The 12,470-nt window shown below is 41.7% G+C and overlaps 1 protein-coding gene across 1 annotated transcript in view; it reads right to left on the bottom strand.

Moving 5' to 3' along the window:
- Positions 1 to 332: 332 nt before the first annotated feature.
- The window catches only part of gfra3 (GDNF family receptor alpha 3), a 50,700-nt gene continuing 38,562 nt past the window's right edge, over positions 333 to 12,470 (bottom strand). Inside the window, exons 7-8 of the mRNA XM_032528164.1 lie at positions 7,970 to 8,106; positions 333 to 2,024 (exon numbers count right to left, since the gene is read on the bottom strand). Coding sequence (XP_032384055.1) covers positions 1,812 to 2,024; positions 7,970 to 8,106 — 350 coding nt within the window. The 3' untranslated portion in view covers positions 333 to 1,811. The remainder of the gene's footprint in view (positions 2,025 to 7,969; positions 8,107 to 12,470) is intronic.

The following is a 12,470-nucleotide window of genomic DNA, read 5'->3' as shown; positions in this document are numbered from 1 at the left end:
ACACACACACACACACACAAACACACACAAACACACACACTCCTCCCCTGAAGGAGCCTGTCAGATGATAAAAAGATGTTGTCAGGGACTGATTATCAGCCTCCGTGCTAAAAAGAAGTAAAACATCAAACACACAAAGACCACACGGGGACTTGGCCTTATTCTTTCCCCTAATTTCTCCTCCATACATCTCTCTCTCTCTCTCTCTCTCTCTCTCTCTCTCTCTCTCTCTCTCCCACTCCTTATCTGAGTCTCTTCATTTTGTCTCTGTGTCGGTGTCAGAGGTAGCGCATATATTTTTTTTGCCTGCTGGGGAGCTATTTGATTTGTTCTATCGTTTTAGAGCTCATATTGTTTCTGGTGTGTTGTTTTTATTATGACGGCTTTATTCATATCGCTGCCTGTGGCAGCTCGGGTCCCGAGCCCGAGTCATCGGGGAGGGAGATAGAGACGGGGATAGAGCAATAAAGCAAGAAAGAGCTGCATCGGCTCAATACATGGCAGGCAGAATGTGTGCAAATGTGAATGTGTGTGTGTGTGTGTGTGTGTGTGTTTGTGTGTGGCTATGCTGACGTTGTTGGGAACTCAAATTATAACAAAAAGCTTTACCCAATTTCCTCTGTAGTCTCTCTGCCTGATCCCTGCACGCACGCACAAACACAAACACACACATCATACACTTGGCACTTGATGTTCATTAAACAATGAGAGACGAGTGTGTGATTTGTCATTGGCCATGGCTGTAGAACAGGGACAGCAGGGAGAGGAGCATCACTCCATCCATCACTGTGATGAAGTTAGTCTGATGCATCATGTATCAATGCCCACTCCCCCTTCAGTCATTGTTAGGTTGACCCAGAGACAGGTTGCTTGCAACCACTGGGACAAATCATCATCCATCAACGACTACATTTACATCCACACTAATATTTCTAATACTATTCCGAATATGACAATATTGAAAGGTCCTATTTTCCACAGCTGCATGTAAACAGGAAAATTAGTGGAATATTCACTTTCATTCGCCATGTCAACAACTTAGTCGGAATATTGTCCTTTTTAGAATAAGGGCAAAAACAAGAATATTATGTGCATGTCACCAAGTTAAAAAAAGTCTGACTACACTGTACTATGGTTACTATGGTACATATCATAGCCTTTTGCTAACAAGTTAAACCACGCATTAACTGTGCAAGCTATGCAGCTCTTTTTTTTAATACTTGAGTCGGGTTTAATATCATGTGTTTTATCATGTTGAATTGTCAGCAATTGCAGCCATTTTGGCACCAGTTTGTTTCTTTGGGAGATATCATTGCTGTCAGAAATGAATATTCACTTCTGATGATTAAGAGGCTGATGTGAGCAGTATTTTTTTCTACTCAGCTGCAGCAGTTAATATGTGTATGATATGACAAGCCGATGTATCCTCCTGCTAACGCACCTCGGCCTGCTAACAACAAGCCACGCAAATGAACATTGTTCTGAGCTTCTGACAGGAGCTGCTACGTCATGCTCATTGGTGGATGGCTGCATATGACACCTACCACGGCTAGGCCCTTTGTTAATACACCACTGTGCTGCAATCACACTATGTTGTTCAAAGTGCCATTTTCAAAAGAGGAAAGAAAGGAAGCAAGGACAGAAGTGAGGAATCAAGAGGATGCTACTGACAAAATGTGAAGTCCATTTCTTCACTATGTGTCCTATGATTTTACAGCGATCAGTCCAGGATTGTTGGCAGGTCCATCATACATGAGTGTGTGTGTGTGTCTGTGTGTATGTATGTGTGTGTCTTCTTTACGTCCTGGGTTCTAGACCCAGCTGAGCGAGGCCAACAGAAGCAGGAGCAGTAGTATGGTGTTAGGAGGGCCGGCGGGGACGGATGCAGCCCCGGCTGTCCCCGGGGAGCCCAGGTTGGAGACGGTGGCCCTCTCCGAGTACAGCGGGATGACGTCAAACTGGCCCCCCTCATCCCCCTCCACCTCTGTCTGGGTCAGTTCCTCCTCTTCCTCACTCTCCACCAGCTGGCAGGGAGAAGACGCTGTTAGTAAAGACGTTTCTCTATGTACACCTTTTCACAATTAACAATGCTGAAAAAAACAAAACAAGTAGTTAAAAGTATGTCCTGATGTCCCTCTTTTGGCCCTCAAACTCAATCAGATTGAAACTTTTTTTTTTATATCTGCCGAAACCAAGTCCCGTTCCAGTACTTGTATTTGCCTAGATAATAGCACACTTTTTTTGTTTCCAAAAACAACTAAGTTAACAAAGTAACTAATAGTGCAATAGCAGTCGATCTGCAATTACAATTGTGCAATATTTGATTATAATCTTATTATTGTATTTTCTATATTTACTGTATTTATTGTTTTTTTGTGTGTCTTTTGCCTTTATAAGGGTACTGTCAGTTTATTTCCGTACCACTGAGAGTGATTCCCCGAAAAACACAGCTGCTGTCCAATGACAAAACATATTCTATTCTATTTTATTCTAACAAAAGATGTCATCAGCTTAATACATTTTACTTAGAACAGCTGGCGTTTTTGTAAAACTCACATAAAATCAACTTTTACTTAGAATGCTTCATAATTGAATGACGTAAATTACTGTTGATCCCCGATTTGTTAGATGTGCAAATATTGGCTCCGATATTGGCACATCTGGATGATCCGATCCCTTTTTTTTGTCTTTCATGCTACTCTCTTTCATAGTAGTGTCTACCGTCTCTCTTAGTACTACGTCATCTTAAGTTTCCCTTCAGCTGTGATAGCATTAGCAGGGCCAAATGAAACCAGGGATTCGGGGAGCTTATCCCAATAAAGGATGGCTATTATTTGTTGCAGTTTGGAGATTTTCTGGCTGAGACTGAGGTCCCTTCTCTGTTTTCCAGTGAAATGGTGACTATATACGGTGTGTGATCATTAAAATGTCTGTTTTGCTATTAAACATGTCATACGTATCATGTGTGTCCATGTGTGAGCCCTTCAAAGCTGTTGATGAACATGATTCACTGCAGTGTTATGGCTGATGAATGTTGAGTACGCCCAGATGTTCAGATTCAATGATATGCACCAACATCTGGAGGAGCCCAAGGCCCGTGCTTGGTTATTGTGTGCATATTGTTCTTCTACTGATAACGATACGGTCTTCTGTCATTTGGTTGAAATACTGCCTCTGATACCAGCTCGTTTCATGTTGTTCCCATTTTGTGACTGACAATTTTTGACTTATTTTGAACTTTTCATCATCTAGTCTGACAGTTGTCGTTGCTGTAAAAATGGCTGTTGTCTTGCTCTCCTTCAGGGCACACAAACCCATTATGGGTTGGCTCTTCTCACTTTTGTTAAGTGATGTGAAAATAACTTTGTCCATTAGTAGTGAAACCGATTCTAATGTATGGTGTGCAGTGTTTGACAATCATTTAGTAAAGGGATGTTAAAATTAAGAGCACCTTCTTTCTACGTTCAGCTTAAACTTTTCTGCACTTATTCTGAGGGACTACCCTGTGCTGAGAGTCGTGTGCCCTTTCCTTTGATCTGCTACTTTTAGAACACATTGGTGGGGGGGCAGAACAAGCCTGAAGCATATTGTTAATATTTCTTTGAAGATAATTGGAGTGAAGAAGACAGACTTGGGGTATTTTTAGGAACAGCACATCTCTAGGGAACTTAAACATATACTTATTATATACTGTGTTGTTACAGTATGTTGAATATTGCTAATGTGTTGTCATGTTCAGTTGCTCTAATAAGAATACGTAGAGCTGTTAGCACTGTCTTACGTTCTAGGTATTACAATGCTATCAGTGTTAGATATTTTGTATCTGAAAACTAATTTCCCCAGTGGACAATAGAGAATATCTATCTATCTATCTATCTATCTATCTATCTATTTATGTATCTATCTATCTATCTATCTATCTATCTATCTATCTATCTATCTATCTATCTATCTATCTATCTATCTATCTATCTATCACTGATCTATCTAATAAACTTCAATTTAAATGTGACTGGATCAGACATTGTCTTCACATGGATCTCAAATAATTAACTTAACCAAAAAGGGCGTTGTTGTTTTTTATACTCAAAATGATGTGATTTCCATGTGTTCTCTCACTGACTGGAAAACACAATGTCAGTCAAACGAACACCAATGTCTACCAATGGGAAAATTAACAAACTACTGGTATTTACAATCACAAAAAAATCCCACCGCACACATGTTTGACTGCATTCCTTCCTGTAACATGAGAAACTAAGGGCAGTCATCTGTGTTTCTGTAAGTGACTTTTGCTTTGCGGCCTGGGCGGTACTCAGCATTGTGAACTGAAACGTGACTCGAGAGAAAACAAGCCAAAGTTCTTCGAAGAGACAAGACAACAGCTGAGAAGATGAGACTGAATGAAACAAGAACAGAAAGAATGGAATGTCAAATAAAAAAAAAGGTAGGGTGGAGAAAGTAAGGAAACGACGGAGGAAGGGAAGTGGGGGATTTGGGGAAGGAAGTGAAGGGGGGGGCATATGGGCATGAATAAATTCCTACTAATGAAGCCTGACTGATGCACTGCTTCCAACCAACACCTCATCTAATCCGTTAACTGGGAGAGAGACGCAGATGGACACAGAGAGAGAGAGCGAGAGAGAAAGCGGAAGGAGGAGAGCAACTGAGGAGGAGAGAGAGTTGGAATCCCCTCTTGTCTGGCGGCCCAGATTATCTCTGGCAGCGAGGCATGCTGGGAGCCAGGGAGCCATAGCCACGGCAGATTGTGGTCTGGCCAGGGTTACAGTAGCCAGGACGGCGATTGGATTGGACCACACTTAATGGTCAGTGTTGGACAAGGGCAGCCAGGAGCTGTGCAGCTCTCAGAACATATGTGTTGACAGCAGATTTCAGCATGTCTGTATGTCTGCTGTCAGCACATTACGGAGCTGGCAGACTCCGACACGGTCCAACAGGACGGAAATCAGAAGACTGCAGGGCCAGGTCCGCACAGCACAGGCTGTGTGGCGTCTGATTGGCTGGTCAGGAACATTTGTTTGGTTGAAGGTCTGACCCTGATCTCCTCGCCACTCCCCTGCTAGGAACCAAACAGCAGGAACATGTCTGTAGATTAGGAATTAAAGGATCACTTGTTTGAGAGAGGCTGCTTTATGGGTCCACTGAGAGAGGCTTCGACACTGAACACTTTTAAAAACAGGATAAAAACCCTACTTTTTACAAAAGTCTATTAATAACTGAGTTTGTTGGTGTTCAACGTCACAGTAATCTTTGGTGTGTGTGTGTGTGTGTTTGTGTGTGTGTGTGTGTGTGTGTATGTGTGTGTGTGTGCGCGTGTGCGTGCATGTTCAATACATGCCATTTTATTCTGTTTCATTGAACAAAGTTTTATCTTATGTCGCTTTTGTATGAAGCACAGTGTGTTACAATAACTTTTACGAAATAAGGTTTTTATGGATTGATTGATTGATTCATTCATTCATTGATTAATTGATTGATTGATTGATTGATTGATTGATTGATAGATTGATTGATTGAGAATGGAACATTTTCAAACCTAAAATGGCTCGATCTGAAAAGGATGTGTAAATAAACAACATATAGAGGTTTTCAGACTGCGAAGCTGTGCATCTGAATTTATTCCCCCCCTCTGTACTCTACTCAACAATGCTACAATCGTTGCAGAGGAAGGTCTGGCTACTTCACAGATACATTCTGGGATAGGAAAAATAAAAACTTTTTTTTTGTTGTTGAATTTCTTGAAACCAATCGCAATCATCTTGGACGACGCTAAGCTCTGGACGCAGCGGTGGTATATCTTGTTTTGCAAAAGAATACTTCACATACAATATTAAATAAAGTTAACGTTAACGTTAAACGGTCAGTAAAGAAACTTAATAAATAAAGTGATGTGCAGGATAAATAAACCTAAACGTGCTAATGAGGCAGGGCTACGATGCTGCAGACCAACCAGCTGTGGCCGCTGGGGCCTCGTGGGGGGGGTGGTGAAGCCAGCCCTGCCCAGGTGGGCCGATGTGACATGGCGTCCAGGACCTACTATGATTTAACAACAGACACATAGCTCTCACTTACATTCACGACGCCTGATGTTTGGGTGCAACGCAGAACATAAAGAGATCTGTTTTTTCAGCACCATGGACAGAGAGCAAAGGTCTCGTTAGACTTAGTCAAAGACAAAATGAAGCAATGCATTGAATGGCATGCAACTATCTTAATAATTCTTAATAAAAGTTGTTGTGGGGGTTCTGCAGTCACTTTCATTGACCATAATCATGCCTATTGTATTGTCCAGTGTTACTCTGTTGTTGGATGAGTCATATGCTCCTTTCTGAATGTCAACTCTAAAGAGTTACATATGCTGACGGAAACAGTTAGGATGTATGCAATGTCATGTTGTTACTGACATTTAGGCTATGATTAGATGGAAATGATCTGAAGAGAAAACGCAAAAGTGGCGTTGCGTTCTCACTTTTTATTCTGGGTTTAGACAAGCGTTTTGGGGGGGGGGAAATCTGCGTGCAAAAGTGTGTAAAGTTGAATGTAGTATGCACACCTGGCGGCTAGGTGATCGTGTGAAGCTCCGCCACACAACACCAACAAGTCCGTGAGCCTGTGTAGAACCTTTGCGCTACAAAGGCACAACAGGGCGTGGAGTGGGAGTCCTGCCAGTCAAAATATATAGATATATGGGCCGAATTTCTTCAGCAGTATCCTGTACCGGGAGGGACGTCATATCCACACGAGAAAGACGCTATCTGTAAAAGTCAGATATCATCAAAGCTGAAAGCCTTCAGGACCAATTAAAGGAAGGCTGTGGATACCCAACAGCGGAGTGGCCATGGGCGAGTAATCATTCTATATTTAGATTTAAAATTCATTCTGTATGTATTTTACTTATATTGACTTTAGCGTTTCTACTCTTTGAAGCTTTTCACTCTGGATGGTGGTTTCACGTTTTTGCATTTTTGCAAACGCATCCTATTAAATATGTTGCCGTTTTCACCCGCAAGCGTTGCCGTGTGAACAGGGCTTTAATTAAGCGCTATGAAACAAGAATCCTCAGTTTTTACCAGGTCTCTGCAGGTGATTCGGGCCCTGATTGTAAAATGTTTAATGTGTGTCAAGTAAATATCAGTGCGGCAAACAGTGTGTGTTTGGATGACCAGGGTCTTCTATCAGCTGTTGAAAGATTGTGACGATGAGAAAACATTGTTATATTTCTATACCAGGTTACAGCTGTTTTTAGTTTTGAAAAGCGGCATTGACGAGGCTCCCATCATCTGGACCTGAAACCACTGCTCCTGTTGGATGGAACCCTCTGAAGAATCTTTTGAACGCTTTCCAAATTGCTCTGATAACTCCTGCTTCTCTGCTGACTCGCTATTGTGTTTTTCTACCTCTGATGTGAGGTTTGATCTCCTCATGAGGATGTCAATGACCGCCTGGTCAATCAAAACTAGTACTCCACTCATCATTGAAAATAAATACATTTCACTCTTTTCAAACTTGTAACTTCCCTCAAAAGATTTCCCAGTTTTTTGCCCAAATTTTCTATTTTCTTTTAAATTTGAAAAACTCCCCTTGAGCTGAGCAAATCAATTTTAAAACCTGTGAGATCAAAATAACAATATCCTATAATTGTGGGACAGAGGACATGAGGTATATTAATGGAATACATTTAATTAGCACATTTTACAATTTGAAAGGAGTAGCAAATAAAGAATATCTGTAATCTCCATCGTGTTGTCACAAACCAAAAGTGAACAGTAACGGTAAAACAGCGAAACAGACAAAAAGCGCCAGCGATGGAGATAAAACCAACACAATAAATAAACAGCACGCTGTGTGACAGTGACAAGATGAGCCCAAAGCAAAGATAATAGAAAAGGCCGGGGGATAAAAGTCTGAAAGGTAATTTAAAGTGCGGAGGCGGTGAGCGTGTACTCACGATGTTGTTGTGTTCAGGCAGGTGGTTGTTGCTCAGCAGCTCATCCTCCTGAACCAGCGGGGAGGGCCTGGGAGCAGGGGGGGGGGTGATGTCTGCCGGCAGGGAGCCGGGGCTCCCCATCCAGCTGATAGAGTTACCTGCACAGACGAAACACAGCCCCATCACTGCCTCTGTGTGTGGTGTGTGTGTGTGTGTGTGTGTGTGAGAGAGTGCGTCTGCATCTAGTGGGCGTAAACCTACATATCTATTTGGCAGCTTTATTGTTTGAGCTGTCGGCAGCTTGATAAACGGCCGAGCTTTATGGGAAGTGCATTGACGCATCGATCCACGCTTTAGTGTTTGGACATACAGACTCAGTGTGTATCGACAGCCGTATTGACAGCAGCTGCGATTGAGTGACAGCTGGAGGGCTCTACATGAAGCTGCAGATACACACTGTCAGGCTGGTGTGATTGCTGAGGCTGAAGCATGTAGCTCACATATAAAGATGTAGAGTTGGGTTCATGCAGGGAACAGCGCTGCAAGAAGCCCCCACCGAGACACATTCAGCAGACATTCTGTCCAATACATGTCTTCATTTCTTCCTTTTGAGCTGTTCCTCAGAGTATCTTTGATGGTGACACATTCATTCTGCTTTTCAGAATGCTGGTCCTCAGATACATTATTTAAAACAGGGCTTATGTGGATAGCAGTGCTGGTGGTTTGTCTTTTAAGAGCAGATGGGACAGGCAAAAACATCATTTTTTAATTTAAAGGTTTTGGGCTCTTTATCTTCCATGAAACATCTTCTTTCAGACTGGTGGAAAGAAAACATATTATCTTATCACATGCTGTCTATTTTTATGTGTAGATTTTCTCCTAAATTCACCAAAAGTTAGCATTAGATGATGCGTTATTTGCAAACTATAAACATACAATTTAAGGAAACTTGTAATACAAAATATTTTGTATGTTACCTGGGGAAGTTTCATGCTGATATATGTTAGTTGAAATATTTTCCCTATGAAACACATATGGCTTTGTTCAGATGTCATTCACAGCCTGATTTACACATATATTACATACAAACATGCAGAAAATTGATTCTTATTGTATGGCTGTATTTTCTGATTTCTGGAGTGATACAAACAGATATCCAAAATCCCCTCATGTTTAGATGATAGTTTCCCTATCAAAATGCAATGTCTCCCCTTAAATGTGATCACAATTCCAAATGATCCCCAAGGTGCTCTGAGGTAAAGCTTCTAACGCATACAGGGCATCATGGGAAAGTCACACCATGACATTTTCCATGGATCGGGGTGGCACCTTTATCTTGGTTGTGATACCAACTGCTATAATTAATATGAATCTTATTTCTCCATATCTATATCAGTGTGTCTGTGTCCCAACCGGCAGTGACAGACACCACCCACCAAGAGCCTGGTCCTGTCTGAGGTCTCTTTAAAGGAAGTGTTTCCTTACCACTGTGCAACGGGGGGTAGACCCACTCTATATGTAAAGTGTACTTGATGCCTGTTGTTATTATTTGATACTATAAATAAAATTGAATGGAATTGAAACCAACACACAATTTTATAGTTAGCAAAAAATAATTTACATTTCAGGATAATAATTCAAAAAATTGGTTGCACAAAATTAAAAATAAGGTAATTCCATAGGAAACGTCCTTAAAAGATGTTCTTATATTTTTGTTTACAAGAGTGAGATGAGAAGATTGATTCACGACTCATGTGTGTTGATTGCAGTGCTGGAGTCAAGATGTGGTTAGCTTAGCTTAGCATAAAGACTGGGACCAGGGGAAAAAGCTACCATCAGCTCTAAATCTCTCTGATTACCATGGCGTTTCTCCTTTAGGTTACACTGTACTTGAAGGTAAACATGCATAAGAGTGACATGACACTGTTGTGAACGTGTCATGAACATTATGGACAAGTCATAAACGTTTATGACATAACACTTCTTTGGTAAGTCATTCTGTTTTGTCACGACAAATTATGGTTAGGATTCATGTGTCAGTTTTCTACATAAGAATGACATGACACTGTCATGAACACAGTCATGATACATAAACCCTAACCCTTACCATAACCCTAACCATAACTCTAACCATAACCCTAACCATAACCCTAACCATAACTCTAACCATAACTCTAGCCATAACTCTAACCATAACCCTAACCATAACCCTAACCATAACCCTAACCATAACCCTAACCCTAACCCTAACCCTAGCCATAACTCTAACCATAACCCTAACCATAACCCTAACCATAACTCTAACCATAACCAAATGACACTAACCGTTATGTCATTTATATTCATCACTTGTTTATAATGTTTTATGACAAGATCATGACAATGTCATGTCACTCTTATGTAGATACCTTCAACTAAAATGTTACCCTCTTTGATTTAGTATCTTCACTAGTCTATATCCCGGAAGTTCCACTTCCGGGATTGCTCAGGTGCCGCAGAAAATTCACCCGGATGTCCTTCATTTTGGCCGGATGTCCGTCCCCTTCCTCTTTCTTTGTGTTGGCGTTCTAAACTCCGGTGGATTTATAAGGAATATGGTTAAAGTTACATTGTGTAAGAATTTCTCCCATCTAACTGAATATTACTTTCTACACCCTCCCATTCCGAGTGCGCTACAACTCCTACGGTGGCCGAACGCGAATTTAGCGTCTGTGAGAGTTCCTTCCAGTGTAATAATAGTTTTATGTTATTTTGGTACTATTTTATTGCTAACGTCAGCTATCAGGTTAGCAAACAGATGCAAGCTCATGTTGGTAAAGTATCAGTGCTATCGTTATTCTGTATATCGCACAAGATTAATAGTGGAAGACAATGTTTACAGCGTAGGAGAGAAGCAGTGTAGGAGACGTGAGTTGTCTGCCAGGGAAATCCCAACACATATGATTACATTCATGTTACAAGGTAGACACTCCTCATTCATCATTGACGAGAGGAAAAGTATCCTATACTAGCATTCTATATCTAGCATTTTGCTTTACCAGAGGTTAAATTGGCTTTTTAGGGAGCGGGAGCCCCTATTTACGGGGAATGATCATCTTTCAAAATCAAGCCGTAGGGTTGATGAGTTATTCAAAGAAAGGTAAATAGTTTAATACTTTTTTGTTGCTTAAGACTCAAACACTTACACTTTCTAATCCCATTTACTTTGTAGTTTTTGTTAACCTCCTCAGTACAGTGTGGCTATTTATGTCTGATTTCCACCAGACATTTTAATAACTCAACAATAAAAACAGCTATGAAAGAAATGAGCGAGGGCCCTTCTTGAGTCCCAGCGCTTCCCAGTCTATGTGAATCAATGTCCACAAGTGTCCATCCAGCGCAGTGCACATATAGAAGAGTCCACATGGCATTTAAATTAGATTTCAGACAGCCACCAGCTTTCCTCTCTTGAAACACTTCATGGCCCAGGGTCGTGGATACATGATTATGTGGTCGTTTGATTTAATGCAGATGTATTGTATTATAGCAATGCTTACTCCCAAAGAAATGTGCAATCAATCCATTTACCGCAAACAAACAGACACACTATGAACGAAAGGGCTTAGGTGGCCCCTCGGGGTCCAGGGCTAACCCAGGCTTGAAGATTAAAGTTTGGAATCAGGATTTGTTTAGCTGGCGCAAAACAATGCTAAACTATAATTTTCCTGCTGGACACATCAACTGTAAATACTTCTTATATTACCTTATAACCGTTCTTAAAATCTGATGAAATTGTGATCCCTGAATCCATTTACTTTGAAGGGCCAAGGGTAAATATATAAAAATTGTCAGATCTGTGGCAGAGGTGTAGCAGAAGTGTAATGGAGGTGTAGCAGAGGTGTAACGGAAGTGTAGCAGAGGTGTAACGGAGGTGTAGCAGAAGTGTACTGGAAGTGTAGCAGAGATGTAGCAGAGGTGTAGCAGAAGTGTAATGGAGGTGTAGCGGAGGTGTAGCAGAAGTGTAATGGAGGTGTAGCGGAGGTGTAGCGGAGGTGTAGCAGAGCTGTAACAGAGGTGTAGCAGAGTTGTGGCAGAGGTGTAGCAGAGGTGTAACGGAAGTGTAGCAGAGGTGTAACAGAAGTGTAGCAGAAGTGTAGCAGAGGTGTAACAGAAGTGTAGCAGAGGTGTAGCAGAGGTGTAGCAGAGGTGTTGCAGAGTGTAGCAGAGGTGTAACTGAGGTGTAGCAGAAGTGGAGGAGAGGTGTAATGGAGGTGTAGCGGAGTTGTAGCGGAGTGTGGCAGATGTTGTTGCGGAGGTGTAGCAGAGGTGTAACGGAAGTGTAGAGCAGGAGGGTGTAAACAGAAGTGTAGCAGAAGTGTAGCAGAGGGTAAACAGAAGTTGTAGGAGGTGTTAGCAGAGGTTGTGCAGAGTGTAGCAGAGGTGTAACTGAGGTGTAGCAGAAGTGTAGGAGAGGTGTAATGGAGGTGTAGCGGAGTTGTAGCGGAGGTGTGGCAGAGTTGTGGCGGAGGTGTAGCAGAGGTGT

The sequence above is a fragment of the Etheostoma spectabile genome, chromosome 10 (genome assembly GCF_008692095.1).
Source record: "Etheostoma spectabile isolate EspeVRDwgs_2016 chromosome 10, UIUC_Espe_1.0, whole genome shotgun sequence".
In the NCBI taxonomy this organism is placed as follows: Eukaryota; Metazoa; Chordata; class Actinopteri; order Perciformes; family Percidae; genus Etheostoma; species Etheostoma spectabile.
The sequence above is the reverse complement of the archived record's forward strand: the minus strand, read 5'-3'. Positions and strand labels throughout refer to the sequence as shown.